The sequence below is a fragment of the Salarias fasciatus genome, chromosome 20, assembly GCF_902148845.1.
Source record: "Salarias fasciatus chromosome 20, fSalaFa1.1, whole genome shotgun sequence".
In the NCBI taxonomy this organism is placed as follows: domain Eukaryota; kingdom Metazoa; phylum Chordata; class Actinopteri; order Blenniiformes; family Blenniidae; genus Salarias; species Salarias fasciatus.
The window spans coordinates 18,326,774-18,349,057 of NC_043764.1; the positions used below are offsets into that span (position 1 = coordinate 18,326,774).

At 42.6% G+C, this 22,284-nt stretch overlaps 2 protein-coding genes across 2 annotated transcripts; both read left to right on the forward strand.

The window, feature by feature from the left end:
* The first annotated feature begins 2,320 nt into the window (after nt 1–2,320).
* On the forward strand, nt 2,321–12,678 carry opn7d (opsin 7, group member d). Its single transcript, XM_030118861.1, has 6 exons — nt 2,321–2,545; nt 8,989–9,079; nt 9,172–9,334; nt 9,541–9,668; nt 10,862–11,196; nt 11,871–12,678. Exons 2-6 carry the CDS (start codon nt 8,989–8,991, stop codon nt 12,351–12,353), a joined length of 1,200 nt encoding a protein of 399 aa, XP_029974721.1. The 5' UTR covers nt 2,321–2,545; the 3' UTR covers nt 12,354–12,678.
* A 4,267-nt stretch (nt 12,679–16,945) lies between these two features.
* Nucleotides 16,946–21,917, forward strand: rad21l1 (RAD21 cohesin complex component like 1). The gene is made up of 12 exons (XM_030119708.1): nt 16,946–17,086; nt 17,259–17,388; nt 17,901–18,000; nt 18,142–18,245; nt 18,509–18,616; nt 19,655–19,756; nt 19,834–20,063; nt 20,605–20,677; nt 20,778–20,917; nt 21,006–21,119; nt 21,338–21,412; nt 21,732–21,917. Exons 1-12 carry the CDS (start codon nt 16,946–16,948, stop codon nt 21,915–21,917), a joined length of 1,503 nt encoding a protein of 500 aa, XP_029975568.1.
* The last annotated feature ends 367 nt before the right edge of the window (nt 21,918–22,284 follow it).

The window sequence follows — 22,284 nt, forward strand, 5'->3', positions numbered from 1 at the left end:
TAGAATTGCAATAAAAACAATGTGTTTCTATCATTTGCACTGAAATTTTCCTGATACTTGTGTCCCTGACGCCACACTCTTGCACTGTGCAACAATAACTTGACTTGTCATTCACAAAGGCTCGTCTCACTGCCCAGGCGGAAAACGACTCCCCACAAGTTCAACATGATCTCCCACGATTTCAGCTCATTCTGATCATTTTCTGCCCGCGGCCAGCTTCATTAAGTCGGCAGACAGGCTTGGCAACGCGGTGCATGTGGCCGGCTGTGACACTAAGTTCATCCAGACGCGTCCGAGGCGAGTGGTCTGAGAAGGAGCAGGACCCAGCGCCGAGGTATTAATGTGACAGTGCTCCTCTTCGCAGCCCTGACAGCCTGCAGCCTCGGCACAGCTCAGCGCGTGAGCCCACGCTCCCTTAAGCAGCTTTCTATGACTGTCAGTCTGCGAGCGGCGCCGCTCCGAGCAAACTGCATGGGTGGGTATGATAAAGTAGGATGACACAGCGCCCGAGGTTCAGTTCAAACGCTCCCTTCTGGGACTGGATTTACTGTGTGACCGCAGATGACACTTTATTTTCTAAAGTGGTCGTCACGTTCTTTTTAGACTTCCAAATTAGGCAGCGTTAACTGAAATCTCATTGAAGGTGCAAATTACACATGAAAATGTCCAACAGAACAACAGGCATGAAGTTTAATATGTGTATAACAAAATGGAAATATTACACTGAAAAGTATCACATATTTCATGATAGATACTGTAATATGAGACATGTACTGTCACGCCGTGCTATTTGCAGCACAGTGGGCTTCCAAAATGTCACGAGCCAGATAAGATTATATTGCTGAAAGAATACATACTGGATTTTCAGTTTGCACGGTATTCAGTTTTAAGATAACTCCACCGATCGATCTACAAACCAGACATGAATTCAGTAATGACATGTTTTACTTTGCAACTTGCTAAACCTCACTGGATTTACATTTATCTTTATTGCGCTTTTAATCCAGATTAGTATGAAGAAAAAAAACATGAAAGGTTACCTATATAGACCTCAAGATTTAGACTGAAGGGAAAATTTAAACAAGTTTTTGTCCAACAATTAACAAATCAGAGGGAAAACCTTTTATATAAAAATGGAAACTATATTTTAAAGCATATGAGGACCCATTGCGAATTTTGTCAGATCTGTCCTCTCTGGTTGTGTTCAATTTGTGCAATTTTTACTTTTAATGATGCTGTTCAACATGAATTTTCATTTATTTCAAGGAAATGCTGGAAGTATAATAACTAGATAAAGATTCTTCTTCTTCTTAATACCTCTGTTCTTTAGTCTGATGGGTTGGCATTTTTTTTTTTTAATACAATCAATCTAGTTTTGATTTCCATTTGCTTTTTTTCTTTATTTTCTCAATAGTTGTTATTGTCTAACGGAAATTAAAAAAAAAAACAAAGTTTGGGGAGAAAGGAAGCTGTATTGACTGCAGGTTCTTTCTCCTCTCCGTCTCCCAGTGACAGCTGAGTGAGTCGTGCGCTTTCAGCCTATTACCATGAATCAAGACTGAGAGGAGCAGGACCACTCACCTCTCCCAGCAAAGAGCTCAAGGACACAACCAGGAGCGTCGTCACCGCGGAGAGGATCCAACATGTGACCTGCCGTTCATCAGTTTCACCCTCTCACCAGCTGACCACAATTTTATTCAAATCCACCTTAAACACTGCTGCATTTTCAACGTCAAGCCCCTCTCTTTCTGCTCCCGGCTCTGACATCCACTTATTGCTCATTATTTGCAGAAACATGCACTGAATATACAAATAAGCAAGTAAATTTGGCTTTACAAGAGTGAACAGCTGCATGTGAGGAAAATACGTAAAAACTGTGAAAGCCGATTTGGGGAAATCCCACCTGACATGCTTGATTCACACGAGTGATTCATTCACATGCAAAGAAGGGGAATAATCCAAAGTGTGAAAACAAATCAGAGCAGGGGGCGATGTGTGTAGTGGGAAAGTAATTGGAAGTAAGACTATATCGCGGAAATGAAGTGGGGAGTGGTACTTTGAGTCATCAGTGACACTCACATCTTGCCAGTTTTCTGCTGATCCCTCCCTCCCTCCCTCCCTCCCTCCCTCTCTCTCTCTCTCTCTCTCTCGCTCTCTCTCTCTCTCTGGCCTGCCGTCACTGTGGGCTTTTTGCTCTACATCAGTGGGATTCAGTGTGTGTCCACATGGTGGATAAACATGTTGTGCGACAGACCCAGGGTGCATCCGCCTGGTCAGTTGTGTCTGTAAGTGTGCTTGACTGAGCAGGAGGAAGACACCTGAACCGAGACTCTTCAGAGGAACTTCAAGCGGGTCCATTGCTCCTCTCTCTCTCTCTCCCTCTCTCACTTTCTCCTCTTCACCTTTTCTCTCTCTCCCTCTTTGGACTGTCCCCCCCACCCCTGCCTCTTCCTCTCGGTGGCTGGCCAGGCTCCTCTCCTGTGTGTCCTGCTCTTCACCTGGCCTCCATGAGTTTAACTGGGGACAAGCCATTCCTCCCTGGAAGGTAAGCGATGTGACTGTGGGTTGTCTATTTCTGGTACAAAACAACGAGATTAGTCAATAATGAAGAAAAAAAAAAAAGAGGCATTATTGATGTTGACGCATTTGTTGGAGCTCTCAGATGTTGCTCATGTTGTTTTATTCCTGTGGCTGCTTGTAACAGAATGGCTAAGAAAGGCTTAGAAATGTTTGTTTTGGTTATCTCGATCTCTAGTTTATTTTCTGGGCTGTTTTTTTCCATGTACTGCAGGGTTTTTGTTTCTGTGATAACATCTGGTTGGTTAAAGGATATTTACTGAAGGGCATTCAGTCAAGGTTCAAATACTAGACCACGGAAGTGAGACTGGACCGGGCTGTCTGTGATGCTGATGAAGTGAACGCACCGACCTCACAACCGACTTGTGGGATCTCCGGCTGGATTAGCGAAGAGATCCCCTCATTATCCGTCTCGGCTTGTCTTTATCTTTTTGTGGAAGTCGGTGCAGTGCTGACCCTTTCCACCACAGTCTGTCGGCTCGCTCTCAGGGTTCTGACTGCATGCTGTCTCGTCTCTGGACGCGAGTTGCCGGGGACACACATCTCGCCGGCTGCTGCGTGCGCAGACGTATTTGTGAGTGACAACTCATTCGTTGGCGCACTCACACAACGGAAGATCGATACGCGTGGACAAAGAGTGATTGTGATGCTTAAGTGTGCTGTCTCTCTGCTGCATGCAACACAAATGGAGAAAGTGAGTGACCTTCAACTTTAGAGACAAAGGCAAACGTATGGAAGCGTCCGCTTCTGCACGTCTGAGTCATACATGGGAAGAAGAGTAATGCCACAGTATATTTTGTTGACAGAATCTATTTTTTTTTCTTGTTTAAAGCCTGATTCACATTGAAGGAAATATTGGACAAGCAATTTAAATAACTCATTTTTTTTCCTTCTTATTGAGCATCTGTATTAAAGGAAGTTCAATTAAGCTTAAAGGCATGCCAAGTTAGCCCCGGCTCGACTGTTTGGGCCAGACGTTTTGTGATGAAATGCCTGTGTGACAATCAGCTAAATGAAAATCTCTCAGCTCTGCAGCCACATCTGTGCCAGAAACCCTCCAAATCCTCCAGCATCTCTCCTTCTTATTTCCTCTGTTTCTATCCCTTCGGCTTAAAAAACAGATCCACGCCTAGATAGTTTTTAATTATCTCTGCACAAAAAAAAAAATAAAATAAAACTGTGAATTTGTTGCAGATTGTTGACCGATCTTCTGAAAGTGAAGTTCAGAAAACAATTTGCCACAAGCCGACGAGGAACGTTGACGATCTGGCCTCAACAAACGCAACAAATATAGATGAAGATTCTATCGCATGATGTCCAAACCTGAAGACTTCAGTCTTCAGCTGACAAGTGATTCACCATCAGATTACCAGGAAGCTATAACGTTCATCCTAAACACGTCCCGCAGGGCGCGCGCTCCCATGTGACCGCGCTCCCCGGTGGTTACGTAACGCATGTCACAGCGTGCCCTGCAACGCCGGACACTGTAGCCTCCAACCACACCGTCATGCGGCGAAGAACACTGTGTAAATATTGCACTGTGAAGGCATTTGCTTGTCACTGTCAGTCACTCTCAGATCAGCAGGCAGAAACGCACAGAGGGTGAATGCAGTCCGCTCCAATCTCACAAAGGCCCACGCACACACACCCTGGGGTTATGTGCCACACGCCATGTTGTGTGCCATATATACGTTGCTCTAAAGGGTGGCATTTAAATGTTATGCAGCACAGTTTTCATTTTAAAGGTAACTTTCAAATGTTTAGAGAGGAGCTGTAATAGTGTGTAAATGAAATGATTATTCTCTGACAAAAATGTTACCGTAAGTAGCGATTTATTACAGTATGTTCCAAAATGAACAAAACTCAATTACAGAAAAAAAAAAAAAAAAAAAGATGTGCAGTGGCGATAAAATCTAGGTTTTTATTAGGATAACACTTAAAAATATAAATAAATAATTGAAAATTGCTTGGTGACCGTCTGAACACTGCTCTCTTCACGTCCTCCTAACCAGCCCTGCAGCAGGACCGGTTATTGAACTGGGCCTCCAGTTTCTCCCCAAAGTCCAGAGACATGTTTTTTAGGTGAAATGATGTCTTTACTTGAAGCTAGGAACAAATGGGTGTGTGTGTCTCTTTCTGCCTCGTGTTTGCCCTGTGACAGACTAGTGACTTTTGAAGGAGGTACCTGCCTTTCACCCGTTTCAAACTGTGACTGACTCCAGCGCCCAAGTGGCATCGAAGACAGATGGGTGATGTTCTCCATAAACTGCATTTAAATATTCAAATAAAATCATGGAAAATGGGGTAAAATATCACAGAATGCTGAGGGGCTGATGGGATGAGAGCTTTAGGAAGTAACGTATGAGTCATAGAAAATCTCCAACAAGTTCTCTGTGACAGTCATCAACTCTGAATAAATCCAACTGGAAAATAGGATGTGATGCAAAGATGACAGAGTTTAGATTACCAATCAGCCGGATCTCAGTAAAATCGCTCTGCAATGAGGCAAGCTGTGATTTATCCGCAACATCAAAACTCACCGCAATGACATCCAACAGCATGCTGTGCTGTGAAGTAATTGCAAACAGAAACTGAACAGTGCAGTTCTTTGTTTCCAAAATTGTTGCACTTGTGCACAGAAAAACAAGACTTTTTTTTTTTTTTCCATATCCAACTCTTGTGAAATAAGCTCTCTGCAAACACAGATCGAAACAAAAGAGCAAACCCTATTACAGGTACACAAAATCCATAACGGATAGCAGCGAGGTCGCTTTTCCACCAGGTGTTTATTTGTCAGCATGCTTTTAATATTAAAGGGCAGCACTAATTGTCCAATACAGCTTGAAATGTTTATGGGATCTGTGTACATGCTGTAGGCACGGCGCAGGTCAATCAAAGCAAGCACACCCGATACAGTTTGACACTATGCATACATTAATGTAAATATTTTATGATTCATAATGTCAAAGGGAGAAAAAACAACAACCGTGGGCTGGCTGTGCACACAACGTCCCAGGGAGAGCAGTTTGTCTGCATTGGTATTGTCGGCATCATTACTTTATGTAAACAAGGAAATGGTCTTTGAAGAAGCACTTGTGGTTTAGAAACGTGCATGAGGTTTAAACAGCGGCCGGATAGTGAGATTGCCTGTCAGTCAGTGGAAGCCGTGCAGACACTCTGACAGCGTTGCTGTCGCAGCTCATGAGCTCATGCATGTGGTCTCTCTGCCGGAGCACTCTGAGTCCCTGACATCCCTGTCCGTCTTTAAGTGGCTGCTCATCTGCGCCGGCTGCCGACGTTTAAAAGGTTATGAGTGGCAGCGCTGCGGCTTTACTGGCCGCACAACTCAAACAAAGTTTCGGAGGGGTTGCAGCAGTTAAACTCGCCGCAAACTTTACACTCCATGCAGATGACGGCTGTAAACTGCAGAGCGATGACGGCAAATCTTTCACTCAGTAAATTACTTTTTCTCAGGGTCAAAGAAAGAAAGGACAAGATGAAAAAAAAACACATCAGGACAAAATAATAGGGGACATCCGCAAGGTCAGCCGGCGATACACACATGGTTTTTTTCTCCAACATTTCCATCCGGAGGTCGAAATCCTCGTACCAAAAGCATCCAATTAATCTCAGCTGAAAAGAGTAATTGAGGCAGGCTCAGTGGTGTCATAGCTCAGTCCGTCTCAAAACACTCAATCTGTCACAGCAGACCAAAAGCAGAATTTAGCTGGTTAAGGTTCCCCGGTCCTGCAAGATAAACCAGTTATATTATGCCAAGAGTTTGTAACCTTTTGGACCCAAAGATTACATACTGTGCAGGGTTCCCTTATGATCTCAGTGACACTTGAATGGTTTGTTCACATTAGGGTTCAGATCATTGATAATGCATTGATCTGTACTCCTTGCTACCTGCATATGTGGGAGACGGGAGGCTTCAGATTCTTTAATATCCACACCACCTGATCTCACCTTAACAACGAACATCTCCTGCAAGGAGAAATGGGAGCGCGTCCACTGTAATTCCTCAGGAAGCTGAAGCAAGCACTTCTTGATCACTGATCAATAACTTATGGGAGGTGAGGGCGGCAGAGCATATTATAAACACCCCACCCTACTTCAGACGTTCACACTATAGCCAGCTGTGTTTTACAGCTGTTTCTGAACTGAAATCGCAGTGAAACAAATCCAGGGAATTTTTAAACCTTTCATGTTTTTTAAATAAAAATATTATGCAGTTTGAACTGTATCACGGCTAGACTATGACAGACAAAAACCAAGACAAAAACCAAAATAACCATGAAGTGGTGATGCCAGAGAGGGAAATATTCATATGAATATGCAGATTCTTATAAAAGCCTCAATAATCACTCAAAATAGCTTTAAAACACACAAAACTGATTAAATTATCAGAATTGAGTTTATAAAGACATCTAAAAAAAAAAAGTTGCTCAAACTAACAATTCGTTTCAACCCAAATTTCTAGATCACCTCGAATTTCTTTTCTCGTCTAATCAAAAGTTCACTGAGCCATAGATGGACGCAGCTGAATGCCACATTTCAAGTAAAGTTTTATTTTACCTAAGTGAGGAAATGAGCCAAGCTGCAAAGTCAAATCCTTTTGAAAGTGCTGTTGGATTTCCATGTTTGCGCACACAGGAAGAACGCAGCTCCGGAGACGGGCGTAATGTCACCCTCAGCCGGCGTTAATGAAAGACACATCAGCACATTATTTGCCTGATTAAACGGTCGTGATTTATCTCATTACCTTTGAAACAAACAAACCAAACAAACACACTGCCTTCTCAGTGACTGCGTGGGTTTTCACAGCGTTGAGAGAAGCTGCTCGCTCAGGCTTCATACAGCTGCTGAAGCTGAGAAACTCTCCAGAGGGAAGTATATCTGCACACTCAGATCTATGCAAAAGTTCTTTTGAGTAATGTGAGCTGTAAATCTTTCAGACGTGAGACATTCTCACTCAGATAAAGCGCCTTTTGTGCACATATTGGTGCACTGATATATATCTCTGTCTGAACCATAAACCGCAGGTAACATGCGGGACACACCCGCCCACCAGCTGGGCTTGTCGACTTGAATGCAAATACAGCAAACGGAAATCAGAGGCTGTGAAAGTATGAAGTCTGAACAGACACAGGTTTGATGTTTCTTCCTTGCTGAGTTGAATAGAAAAGTAAATGTTGAAACTGAAATAAACGTTCGATTAGATACACGTTTCTTCTCAACATCATGGATCACAATCCATCACTGTGCGGACACAGCAATGGCGCCGTCGTATTGAGCGTCGTGAAAACTGGACGTATCTTCTGTGCCGAGTCTCCTTCACTCACACCGACTGGACGTTTCGTCATTGACTGGCGGATGACTTGCATATTAACGAAGTCTCATTCTTCATCCTGTGCGCCTGCCAGAGTCCTTGACAGTCAGTCCTCCGGACCGTCGTTTAGCTCTCATGCCTATTGCTCCATGCTTGCCCCTGCATTCTGCTGTCCTCCCCAGATTTCCATTTCATTTTCTCGTTTTCCCGTCCAGCAAAGTGGAGCTCTGAATAGCAGTCATCATCTTGCACTGGAGGAGATGCTGATTGCCTAAAAAAAAAAAAAAAAAAAATGAACCCAGCTCACGACGAGGAGCACGAGCGTCTCAGACATGCTTCAACAGGTGCAATGAAAACAATTTTAAAGCCCTTCTAACAATATATTAGGTTAATTTATTACCTCTCTGAAATGCTTGAATGGAGCACCTGTCAGTGTTTAGTCTCAGCTGAATAAAAGCTCTCTGCTCATCATGCGGGTCTGCATTCTATTTGTATTGTGTTGTATTGAGACGTCCGTGGGATCCATACTGTGACAACACAACGGTTTTTCAGCGCATGTTGTCTTTGTCGTAATTGTTTTGTTCTCCAGCACACCATCCCTCTTGATCCCGCTGTAAATCCTGAAAGGCAGTGTCTTCCTAATTCCTTCCATCTGTCAATCCTGCTTTGTATATTTATATTTAATATGAATGGTCCTCATCTTTTGCAGAGGATTATGATTATTTCCTTTAAAGCATTTCCATTTATTTTTATATCTGATCCAGTTGGCTACAGATACTGCACATCAATGAGAGTGGGGAGGCGCAGCTTGGACTGCAGATAATGGGGAGTATCTCAAATGCATTACAAAAAAAAAAAAAAAGGCAGTGATTTAATTTCAAATATTAAAACCAAGCAGTGAAGATGTGGTTTTTGCAGGCGCTATTCAACACACATTCAACGCTGCATTTGTTCTCTGCTCACAAATTTCATTTAGGCCTCCATTATCATGAGTAGACAATTGAGTTTTGGTAAATTCTTCCATTAATTCAACCATTATTCACAGCGAACTCCTCTGTGTGCTTGTGTTTACATTTCAGATGGGAAATGATTCGGACGCATCTGCTGTGTTTGCCTCCACCATCTCCAAGGAGTACGACATTCTCATGGGTTCCCTCTACAGCGTGTTCTGTGAGTCGAGCCGAGGCGCTCCCTCCCTGCTGTCTTCGTGTTCTGTCGACTCCGTGCGTCTTCACGCCGGCTCCGTCTCCTTCTCTCCATAGGCGTACTGTCCCTCATAGGCAACTGCATTCTCCTACTTGTTGCTTATCACAAGCGCTCAACCTTGAAACCGGCAGAGTTCTTCATCATCAATCTTTCCATAAGCGACCTCGGAATGACGCTCAGTTTATTTCCACTGGCCATACCGTCGGCATTTGTACACAGGTATCTCCGAAGTCACTTTCCACATCTTTTACAGCAATTAATTATTTCTCTGAGAATCTAATTGACTGTAAATGGAAACTAATTTGACTACAAACAATGATTGAGTCATTTCATGGTAATTATTCAGCTGATTAGTTGGATAAACACTGTGCAAACGTTTTCTGAGTGTCCGGATCTTTCCCTGTGCTCTGTGACTGTGTGTGCAGGTGGCTGTTTGGGGAAACCACCTGCCAGCTCTATGCTATGTGTGGAGTTCTCTTTGGTCTGTGCAGCCTGACAAACCTCACTGCCCTCTCTTTAGTGTGCTGCCTTAAAGTCTGTCTTCCCAGCCGTGGTGAGCAGATAATCCCACAGTATTATGATTTTGTCAGCCAAACCGAACATCATTGGGGTTTTTTTTTTTTTTTTAATTAGTCCTAAAGGTGAGGGTTAGTAGGGCACAAAAAAATTTGTCTCACAAAATGTTTGGGTCAAAAAATAATGGAAATTAGCCATTTAAAGAGGCAAACAGGTAAAGTATAGATTGTGAAAAAGAGCAGTAAAGATCTGGACTGAAGCAAGATCAAAAATAAAAAAACAAACTACTGATTTGAATAAAAGTACCATATATTTGTAAAGTAAAAATGGGAATCAGGCTATAAAATGGAAGACTTTGATGTTTTTTTCTGAATTCATGCATGAATCCTCCCAGAGGAAAATTCCGCATATTTTACATGCATACATGTTTTAAAAGAAAACTTGACCTTTTTCTTGCTTCAGTCAAGTTGTTTTACCTTATCAATATATCCTAAATGCAACTGAAACTTGAAAATGAAGAGCCTGATTTGCCGTTCACCATCTTTATTGGCTGAATCACAAGACGTAGCAGTGGATCCATGTGCCTGACCGAAAAGACAAAGTAACATCAGTCCGATGTATTTTTAGACCGATGTTAATCATGCAGCCTGTAATTAAAACTCTGATGGATGTTTAATGCTATGAAAAGCAAATTAAATGTTAATAATAAGAGTCGGCGGATGGATTGTGCCGATGTGAGAATCTTGATTTTGGGGCTTCGCGACTCGATTGCACAGACCACAAATGATGTCCCTCTCATACATACTGCCCTATTTCTGATCAGCAGGGTAAGACAGAGACATTATGTCACCTCAGTTTTATCCAAACAGTGCCAATTACAGCACAGTCTCCTCAAGATACGACCACGTGAGAAAACGTAGGCGATGGCGGAGAGGAAAAAAACTCCTGGTTAACAGGAAGAAACCTTTGAATAACAAGGTTCAGAGGATCCAGTTTACTGATCCAGTTGGGGGTAGAAAGAGATAAAAGTAGAGGACAGAGACCAACAAGCTCTCTTCAATAGTTTCTATCATTCAAAAGATAAGAAATATTTACTGAGCATAGCAAGAGGTTTCACTAACTCACAGAAATGACCATCAACCGTCTACTGAGTTGATACAGAGACAATGAACCAATGCAGATCATGCCAACACCTGACCGAATGTATTTCTCGTTCTCCTCCGCCATCAGGTAACAAGTTCTCCCCGTCGCACGCCCGTCTCCTGCTGGCTGGGGTCTGGTTCTATGCCTCGGTGTTTGCCGTGGGGCCGCTGGCTCGGTGGGGGCGTTACGGCCCCGAGCCCTACGGCACGGCCTGCTGCATCGACTGGCACGCGCCAAACCACGAGCTCCTGGCGTTGTCTTACATCGTCTGCCTTTTTGTGTTCTGCTATTCGCTGCCCTGCACCATCATCTTCCTCTCCTACACCTTCATCCTGCTGACGGTGAGGGGGTCCCGCCAGGCCGTCCAGCAGCACGTGTCACCGCAGACCAAGACCACCAACGCCCACGTCCTGATCGTCAAGGTCAGACGATATGCGTGTGTTTCTTCACTGACTTCAGGTTTTAAAGTTGACAGCATATATGTAAGATATGAGACAACACATCATTCAGAGGCTAGAAAAATGTGTTGCTGATTACTTTCTGTGTCTTTGTATTACTCTCTGATGCATATGCAGCAACGTCTGTGAGAGCGAGACGAAACGCTGGCTTGAATGTTGTCATCAGCATCGCTTTTGTTTGTTCGCACAAATGCTGGACACAGAAAAACACTGAGACCTGAGCCAAGAGCTCAGTGGAGCTGCAGCGAAGTAGCATTAGCATCAAAGCCATACTGTGTGGGTGAAAACACGCACGCTGAAGGCTGCAGAAATTGTGCAGCCTGAAAAGCAAACGGACTTTTTCCCCACATCGCTCTGAAGAAAAACACTGAGGCAGACAAGAGTCGAGGTCTTCTTGCAGATTTGCCAAATGAAGCTCACTGTTCAGTACATGTTGTTTCAGTGTAGCAGAATGAAAAGACAAATCAGGAGCCACAATTGGAGGACATGTTGTGGACATGAGAAAAAAGACAAAAAGGGAAATTGTGGAAAAAATATTTTCATTCAAGATGAAATACAGACACCGGTGGTGTTGTGTGGTTACTGACTGTACTCGTGTGTATCTGTTTCATGTGTGTGTGTATGCTACTTTCCTACAGTTATCAGTGGCAGTATGCATCGGGTTCCTTGGCGCCTGGACCCCGTATGCTGTGGTGGCCATGTGGGCTGCGTTCGGAGACGCCACGGAGGTTCCACCGACCGCATTCGCGTTGGCCGCCATGTTTGCCAAGTCCTCCACCATCTACAACCCAATGGTCTACCTGCTGTGCAAGCCCAACTTCCGCGAGTGTCTGTACAGAGACTCGTCCATGCTGCGGCAGATGATCTACCGGGGAAGCCCCCAGCTGGAGCCCAAAGACCGCTTCGGATCCACCTCGCAGCGCAACAAAGACACCAGTGTCTCCACGCGCTTCTCAAACGGACAGCAGGAGAGCTACGGGGCCTGTCTGCACTGCACCGAGAGCGCGGCACTGTGTCATGTGACGCCCCCCCAGAGGACTGCCTGCATCCTGACCGGGTCCACCTACACAGAGGTGACAGTCAGCCGCCTTTCAGCCGAACCACAGGCTAACTTCCTCTAGTGGCGCGGCCACCGCTATTCGCGAAACTAACTAAATGGGACACATTTTTTAAAAAAGACAGAAATAGTACAAGTTGTACTTTCAACAAGATGTCACCGCACGGTAACAGCAGACTTACGAGGACCGAGGACTGCGTCTCTACTGAAAAAACGGAAAGACTTCTTCTTGGGAAACGCTTGGGATTCCTATAATCTGCACTCTGCCGACTTCATCTGAGAAAATGTGCCAGAGAAATTCATACTTGTAACGTCTGGAAGGATGTGTCGGCTTGTTTCCCGTTTAATTTCAATGCACTGGCATTTAACTGAATTCTCAGAGAGCAGAAAATATGATCGGGGAGCCCCTGCTGCTCCAAGGTTAATTAGTAAAATATATGCTTTTGTATGCAGAGTGGGGTGAAATAAGTTTAATATTTGACCAAAGCAAACAAAACCAGAAGATGTGGTTCGACACTGAACATGATATCAAAGGGGACCAGGGAAGTGAAGGACATGTGTATGTAAAGTTGGACTTTACCCAAAACGATGAAGATTGTCCCCCTTCAGGCTCAGCCATCTGCACTGACGTCCTTGTCACTAGTGGGATCTACTGCAAGAGACGCATGAAATCAATCTGACAGCCGCTGTTTTTCCAGTAAGAGTGAAACGACCAACTTTTAGCAGCCACTTCATGCCTACAGGGGCCGAGTATCTGACACTAGAAAGACAGATTCAGGTGGAGTACCGCTTCAGTGAAGAGGCCTGTGCTCGGCAGGGCTTCCCTGGAACATGCAGCCAGCTGTTACCTCCCTAAACCAAAGAAGGAAATCTAAATTCATATTGATAGAACACCAACCGCTGGCTACTTTGTTCTGCAGAGTAAGTTATTTAGGCCTTGTTTCCTCTAGATCTCTGGCATTTAAAGTGATCTTAGTTCAAATTAATTTGATGAGAAATGAACCAATGTGACCCCTGTAATGCAGACTGCGGAATGGGCGCAGTGTCCTCTGAAAGACCGGGAGAAAAGCGAGGACTATTAATCTATCAGTCTCCTCCTGGACATCCACGGTGAGACCGTCCAATCACAGTCAAGCTTCACCATCATGTCACACAATGACAACATGCAGTGAGAATCTCTCAATAACGTTGAATAACAGTCAGATGTTGAAAACTGTGTTTATTTTGGGGGGTAAAAAAAAAAAAAAAATCAACAGAAGCACTTATTCATTGCCCGCTTTAAGACAATTCTCTGTTTAATCAATCACCACAAGTCCGTGCAGCCTGAATATAATTACAGGCAAAAGGGATCATAAGTCATAGAGTATTAAAGGTGATTTTATTTTTGTCCTTTTTTCCTGCTAAACCTTCTACAATTGTACATTAAGTGTCTATTTGAATAGATATGAATGAAAACAGTGACTCTTTGGATTTCAATCAATGATGGTGACAATCAAGTCTTATCCTGCATGACAGAGTTCTCCTGAAAACACAATGCTCTGCTCTGTTTTTGATGTGCCACTGTGCTGTGTGATTTTTGACGTGTATATATGGAAAGCATAAAGTATGTATTTACGTTATCATCCAAACTGATTTTTGTGAAGCCTTATTTACTAAAGATGTAAAAAATATTCAATGGCTGTTGGGGTTTTGTTTTTTGTTTTTTTTGTTTTTTTTTCTTGGAAAAAAAATGCAGCATTTTCGTCCAGAAAGCCAGGGCATAATTTCAAACTAGAATTAATGCTGGACATGAAAAAGATGTAAAATATAATGAAGTGTGTGAATACAGAATAACTTTTCTAAAAGGAAGACTTTTTTTTTTGCTCGATGTTTTTGATCATTCTCTTGGAGGAAGTGTTACTTTGGAAAATGTTCATTAACTTGAGAGCACAGCGGGCTTAAATTCACAGGCAATTTAATTTTCGAGCAAAAGGAGAGTACTGACATTGCAGGAGGCACCATGGAGCGGTCTCTGTTTAAAATTCCTGGATTGATCTGCACCACTTCCCAAGGCTAAAATGAAAACTTCTCACTTCAACAAAAGCCAATAATATACAATTTTTGATGAAGTAATTCCGAAAAATTACCATGAACGGCAAAAACTCGCTCCAGTTTTGTAATCATCCAATCCTCTTAATCATTTATTGACACAAAACAGAGAAAAATGTGTTTTTGATGCATATCTAGCCATTCATTCAAAATACATTTGAATGAATGTTTAATTGATCACATTTCCATAATGAAGCACATGAGAAAAATCATCATATGTTGACCTCTTAAAAATGCAAAACATTGAAATGCATATCGATATGATGCAAAGCTATCTTTTGAAGTGATCCACTTCAATCGGAGCTAAACTGAGCTGGAATGAAATGAAAAGGAAAACCCCCGGCCAGCGGGGAGCATAAGCAAGTATGCATGAAGGATCAACTTAGATGCAGAGTAATTTATTTTCCCACAGTTGAAAAGAACAGGGATATGGATAAGCGTTTCACTGGCAACCATTGCAAGGAGGCAGTGAGAAACAGCCAGATGAGGAATTAAAAGGGAAATAATGGCAAACAGAATGTGGTGAAAAACTGTGGGAACTGACAGACTGGTGCTGGGCCTTTTTGAAACCTATTGCCAATCCAAAAATAGTGATTACTTGAGAGAATTGATGGTCAACTGCATCTGATTTTAGAAAGACAGATGGTTTTAGGGCAATAAACACAAAACTAATAGAGTACTGTTAGAGTGTACACTGTTTTGCCATCGCTGGAATTTACCCAAATATAAAAATATGCTGAAAACCACAATCAAATAATTTTTTTAATTTTGGCATGTGTGTGTTTGTGGAAGCGTGTGCCTGTTTTCTGTAAGAAAGAGACAGAGTGTAAGAAAGAGAAGAGAAAAAAGAGATCAGAGGATTTCTCTGGCTTTAAGCTTCTTCACCTTACCTCCAGTATGAAGCAGCCAGTCATGCCTGGCGGCTTCAGATTGACGTCAGCACAACACTGTTCTGCATTGATTGAAATGCAGTGAGTTATTCAAACTCGTCTCAGGTAAGGTTCAAAACAAACTACAGCAATGGTTCTTGCAAACTGTTAGATTTACAATAATATGAAGCTAGAAAAAAAAAGAAAGTGGAATCTGCATAAAAATATTCAGCCAAAGTTAAATCAGTGAAGTCATTTTTTTTTTTTTGCCTCAAAAATGTGTGACTGTTCAAGACTGTTATATCATTAACTTTAATTTACAAATCAGGGAGGGAATCATTCATCTTTTAGAAACCCATCCTTTACTTAATAATCCCAATAAGTTCTAATTGTATCTACACTATTGTGACAACCGCTTGGTTAACAGTGTGTTGGTGTTCTTTTCCTGTATAGTATTGTATGAAGGAACATATTGCTCATAGTGGCATAGCATTACATGCATCAATGCACTTTCATTAAAGAAATAAAATATCAGTTCAAGCAGAATAAACTATAGCGAGGCACCATGAGTCAAGTCACAATCTATGTGAATATGTCAGTCGCAAATGTAAATGTGACATTTTTGTGACTAGAGCTGTTGCATTCAACTGGCATTTCATGCTTGGTCACCTTTATAAATCCTCAAGTAAAATTGTTGTGCTGCAAAACAAAGTACAGTGGCCTCACAGCAATGCTGAGTGATTTACCTGGGGCGGCCTTTTATGTGATGTTTGCGTGTTCCCCCTCTACATATGTGCATTTTCTCTGGGTATTTTGATTTCCTCTTGTCCTGAATGTAAAGGATGGATGGATGTGAGACTGTCACAACTTGGCAGCACAGTTTATGTCTTCTTGGTGTTTGATGCCCTCTAGTGTATAAAATCAGAATAACAATGGGCCTCTGGATCTCCTGCGATTTGAATATTTGGGCTGATTCATTAAAAAATTAAAACCTTCTCATCCCTTTAGAACATTTGGTAAAAGACCCAAGACACATTAACATATATTCTAGGTTAATGTAGTTGATTAAATATTAGCTCTGGTCAAAGTTGAATAACCAAAAATTCAATGATAAGGGACGAGGAAGCACCCAACCTTCATTATGGATGAAATTTTAGAAGACAACATTAAAAATCGCAATTGATATCATTTTACTCAAAATTGTGTATGGTATGTAACTAAGTCAGCAAGTGAGTGAATAATTAAATAATTAAATAAATAGATAAATAAATAAATAAATAAATAAATAAATAAATAAATTTGACAGTCGTCCTTTGCTATACGACGTCACGTAGTTCCCGCCTCCTCGCGGTGATTTGCGCCTCGGTGTCAACTGTCAAAGCGCGGCATTTTCAAATTTACGGTAAGCGTGTTCAGCTTTTCTTTCACGAAGTATGCAAAAATAGCACCTTATAACTTTAAGAGTGAATGGTGAATAATAACACGAGAAAGTATGTGACGGTTTACGCTTGAATATCTGTTCTTGGAGCGTGTTAGCCAAACTGACCGTGAACGTCGAAGCTCGGTTAGCCACACTGCTAATACTTTGCTAATACTTCCAAGCTTCTTAAATGTCAGGTGTATCAGTCTTACCTTATGTTGCTGAATTGCATTGAAACACGCTGATATATTTGCGACAGGTGACTGCGAAGTGTCCAGTATGTTTTACACTCAACTGTTGTCCAAACGAGGCCCATTGGCCAAAATCTGGCTGGCAGCTCACTGGGAGAGGAAGCTCACCAAGGCCAACGTGTTTGAATGTAACCTGGAGACCACCATCAGAGACATCATATCACCAAAGGTGAGCCCAGAGCCCACCCTCCAAAACCAAAACCTGGCACCATATAAAGACCATCTATAAGAATATCTACCCTTTGTAAAAACACATTTTTTCCCACTTTATTTTCAGTTGATTAAATGATTTGATAAGCTCTGGTGCTCCAATGAGGTGTGAATTTTGCTTGTCTTTGTAGATGAAAATTGGTTTGAGGACATCTGGTCATCTGCTCCTCGGTGTGGTCAGAATCTACTCAAAAAAAGCAAATTACCTCCTGACAGACTGCAACAATGCCCTGGTCAAAATTAAAGTGACATTCAGGCCAGGTAACACACTTCATGTGTTTTTTTGTTTTTTTGTTTTTTTTTGCAGTGCCAGTAAACACTGAAATATAAGTAATGCAAAGACAACCACATGCATGAATTGAAATACATTTACAAGGTGAAACACTTAAGGGTAAAATCACAGCATTTTTTTTTTTTAATGTTGGCTCTGTGACAGGCATTATTTAATCAATGGAGAGTTTGTATATTCTCCCAGTGCATGCATGGGTTTTCTCCAGGTGCTCCAGTTTTCTCCCACAGTCCAAAAACCTGCCTTTGCAAAATTACTTTAGTATCAAAGTTACACTGCAAGGACTAATGTCGTGGTTGTATGGGTTATATTTTTTTGGCTATTTCACGAGCCATTTTCATAGTTCACATCGTTAGGATGACAGCGCACAGCTTATCGTTTTTATCTGTTTTTATTTCTAAAGATGAGCCATTTGTTTCTCTGAAACTCCTGAACACAGCACATCACTCTGCATCATTTGCATGTTTTCGTCTCAACCCTCCAGGACAGACCGATTTGCCTCAAGAGGGACTTGAGGCAGCAACTAAAGCTATTACCTTAGTGGAAGGTTTCAGCACTTTTGATGACGAGTTGCCACACCCCAGGTACTTTTGATGGCACTGTTTGAGTAATAACTAGAAATGCAGACTGATTATCACAGATGTACAAAATCTGAATTTGTGATGGATGTTTTTTTTTATATGTAATGAACAAATATTGTGCTTTTGCACACTCTATGTTGACAGCGACATCGACATTGCTGATCACTTTTCACTGAACCAGAGTCGATCAGAGGAAATTACTCTGAAAGAGGATTTTGAAAACAACCTTTTGACCTTCACACGTTTTGGTAAGAAACACGCTGATTTTCAGACTGCTGGAATCGTGTGTGCTGCTCATGTGAACCTGTTTATATCTTAACTGTTAGCTTTTCATCTCCATCATCTGATCAGGAATATCTTCCTAAAAATGCAGCACCTCATTGTAATATTTTGAAAGTTGAGATGTAAAACGAATCACTGATGATTCTTTGAATTTTATACTATGAAAGTGCAGATGAGTTGCTAACTTTGTTTTTATTTTTACTGTTTTTTTCTGTCATTTGATGTCCAGGAGAAGAGCCTCAAGGCTACACAAGCAATCTGCTGGACACGAGCTTACAGAGCCTCACTCAACACGGAGATAGGTTTGGAGATGAGGACAGAGTTTTGGATCTTCTTGGTAATCAAGCAGGTTTTGTTGTTTGATTTAACATTTTCTGGGTGACTGATTGACTTGGCTGTTAGGCAGTAATGGTTTTTCGGTGAGTATTTTTATGAGGAAACCATAGAAAAAACATCTGCTTTACTAAGTTCCTGGAATGTTTGTGTACTTTGACCAAACCAAAGCCTGCTTTCAGTGCAGTAAACCATTGGTCAGGCACCCGCAGCATCTGCAACTGTTAAAAAAAAATATTTCTTCAGTCTTGCAGGACACCAGGAAATTCAACTCTCTCGTGATGAAATGGTGGTCAGTTTTTAGTTTCAAGTGTTCTGATTTTAAACTTGTACAAAGAGGAATTACAATAAAGCCCAATTTTTTTCTTGCTTGCGTCCTTAGTTGAATTATAATAATTGACAGTACTGGATTAGTCAGTCCTTTTTTTTTTTTTTTTTTTTTTTTTTTTAGTTGGTCATTGCTGTTGCAGCTCAAGCCAGATTACCCAGGAAAGGCTTCAACCAAACAAACAATGTCAGCTTTATTTATTTAATACTTACAGCTTATTCTTGACAGAAGGCTGAATGTAATGTATTGTGAGGTGGCCCGTTATCGTTTTTCAATTTGCCATTAGGTGTTTTAGTGAAATTCCAGAAATCTTTCTGCAAAGTTGAGTGAAACCAAACTCACCTCAGTCTGGTGTTGACCGCTGCGCTGTGACTGTAAGCAGATATTAAAGATGTTGAACCCATGTTAATGTTCTCTGAGCAATAACACCACTCCAAAATTACAGTCAAATATAATTATTCTAGAGTGTTTATTGTTGTTGTTCATTTTGTAGACTTTTTGGGAAACTTCAGCGATCACCCTGAGCTGACAGACGTCGCCTCAGAAGAGCCACAGAATGAGAATATGGATCACAGCGGGCAAAATGATCAATACGGTGATTAAAATGTTCACCTCCATGTGAGCAGTCACTCTGCTGCGGTGATTGAGTTTGATCCCACAGCAGCAACTGTGTTTATTTGCTCTTTAAAAACACGGACTCCCTTTGATTTCCAGACATTCCAGACCATATGGACGTGCAGACGACCACAATCAATGAGACGACGCTGCTCTCCAATGACGGGGAGGCCTTTGCTCTCGAACCTGTCGCCGTCACTCGTAAGCACTCACACTGTTTAGAGTAAATCCTTTGTGGTGAATTCTTGAAACTGAGCTGGCTCTGATGTTTTCTTCAGCGAACTCGGAGAGAAAGCGAGGCAGGAGACGACGTAAGCTGGTGGTGGACGACACTAAAGAGCTGAGTGACGACTTCATCCGAGGGCAGCTGAACGACTACTCAGACCTGCTCACGCCGTTGGACCTGGCTCCGCCCACCGTGCAGCTCATGCAGTGGAAGGAGAATGGAGGGGCAGACAAGCTCTTCTCACAGCCGTGCTCGGCCATCGTGAGCCCACAGATAAACGAGGTGATAATCTGCTGCACAAAAGGCTAAAAAGAAATACCTGTTGATGCCTTTTGAAATGACGGGCCGTAATCATCCAGTCACATGATCTCGTGGTGGCTCAGGATTTCACTCAGCATTAAAACAATTTGCCAAATAACTAATTACGTTTGCAAAGACTTTTTTTGTTTTGTTTTTAGTGTTTTCTGAAATGAAAAAATTGAGATTTATTCAACAAGCAAAATGAGACGACGCCTGATGGGATTTAGTTAACTGAGTGTCTTACAGCAGAGCTGTAAACTTTCTTAACAAGCATTCATCTATTAGTTTATTTTTTTATTCAAATCTGTCACTTTGACTCACACTCTACCACCTCATGGCAAACAGTTGTAACAACTAGAGATGAAAAGTGGGTCAGTGAAAAATCTGCCAGGTGATCCAGTGAAGCAGACAGTAACTGGAGTGTTTTTGAAAGCGTCGCAGCGAACCACGTCCCACAGTTCTTATTGTGTCCACACTGCGTGTCGCTGCACAGACGTCCCATCGTAACACTTTTGCGTTGCAGCTCTTTGCCCACAGTGTCCTTCAGATGAAATCCCACAGCGTGTGTGGAGAGGTGGAAGAGATGCGTCCAGAAGGTAGAACCCGCATTTTCACGATGCGCTCAAGTCGTCATTTCTAATGATTACAGTCCTGAGTCGTGCTTTGTGCTGCCTTGTTTGGACGGTGACATTGTAGTGCAGAGAAGTTTGAGTTCCTTCAATGCGAACAACATCAGTGAAGTGTCTTCTGTCAACCCTGAGAAGTCCCACGTGACCGAGCCCACAGTCCTCGATTACACCGACAGCCACCGCGAGGACGGCGCCTGGCTTGAGCAGGTGGGCCTCCATGTGCCGGGCCAACGGCCCACATGAAAGGAAATGTGTTTCCGTCTTTAATAAGGTTGTCCCTGCTGTCTGCCCACAGCAGGCCGAGCCCAGTTCAGAGGTGTCTCTCCCACCGCCTCCATCTGAGGACTCCGTGTTCGTCCATCCATCATTCATGAATCAGGACAGCCAGTCCACTTCGCTTCACACCCAGGTGCGTCTGACCACTCAGTAACTTATAGAAACATCGTTAAAGTGCTGTCACCTCACACAGCTTCGTCTCACGTGTCGGCTGGTAATGAGTGATTATCTGGGTAAAATGACGCTGCCAGACTCGACCCACTCTATCTGCGGCGGGCGTTCATGTCCCATGCTGCCTCGGCACAGCGCCCAGCATCACTGGCTGAAGGCTGCTGTTTTCCTCTCATGCAGTCTCTGCTGAACAGCCAGGACTTTGAAGAGAGGAGAGTCACCAGGCGAGCACAGAAGCTGCTGGCTGCTCTCAAAGTAAGACTCGAAATCTATTTGAATCAGCAAATCAACATCTTGCTTTTACATGGGATTAGTAAAGGACTAATGACCATATTGGCCACATGCTCACATCGACACTGATTGAAATTAGGCTCAAAGGTCAAACATGTTAAACGCTCCGTCCAAACACCCCAGTCAGAATGAGCAGATTCAGCCTCTTCAGTTAATGTGATGAAGAAACTATGAAGCATTAGGAGAGGCAGAGAAATGCTCATGTAATGCATCCTGGGAATTCACAGAGGTCAAGACTATAGTGGATGCTTCGAAATGAAAGGATCATGTTGTGTGTTTGCAGCAGATCCAGAGCGACGGTGAGTCCGCCTTCAGCCTCAAGGCTCTCTGCAGAGGATGCACTCGCTCTCAGGCCGCGAACATGTTCGCCTGCTTTATCCTGCTGAAGAAACGACAAGCTCTCCGGCTGCACCAGAGCGCGCCGTACAAAGACATCCTGGCCACGCCTGGACCCGCTTTCCATGAATAAGCCGAGCAGAGATCAATGAAATGAAATGAGTGGCCGCCGTGACGCACATCTCATGATCTGCTTTAAGGCGACGCGTCTGTTTCTGTAGCAAGGCGACATTTACTGAAGAGGGTCAAAAGAAGAAACTTTATTTCTGTAGGAAAACTCCTAATATGTCATTGGCACTTAGCTTTTGTGAGTAGAAATTGTTTTTTTTTTTTTTTCAAATGAAGAAACATTTCTATTCAAAGTCTTTGTCAGACTGTTTTTGTATGTTATGGTGCATCGTCCTGCAGTTAGTTATGTATTCAGCGCAGGTCCTTGATTGTCACCTGTCTGTGTTTGTTGATGCATCTGATGAGGCTTAATTTAACAAAAGATATGTATA

Coding starts and splice junctions, on each gene's coding strand:
- opn7d (XM_030118861.1), top strand. CDS start 8,989: ATGGGAAATGATTCGGACGCATCTGCTGTGTTTGCCTCCACCATCTCC. Junction 9,335..9,540: donor CCGTCGGCATTTGTACACAG/GTATCTCCGAAG, acceptor CTGTGTGTGCAG/GTGGCTGTTTGGGGAAACCA. Junction 11,197..11,870: donor CCCACGTCCTGATCGTCAAG/GTCAGACGATAT, acceptor ACTTTCCTACAG/TTATCAGTGGCAGTATGCAT.
- rad21l1 (XM_030119708.1), top strand. CDS start 16,946: ATGTTTTACACTCAACTGTTGTCCAAACGAGGCCCATTGGCCAAAATC. Junction 18,246..18,508: donor TTTGACCTTCACACGTTTTG/GTAAGAAACACG, acceptor TTTGATGTCCAG/GAGAAGAGCCTCAAGGCTAC. Junction 20,678..20,777: donor GGAAGAGATGCGTCCAGAAG/GTAGAACCCGCA, acceptor GTGACATTGTAG/TGCAGAGAAGTTTGAGTTCC.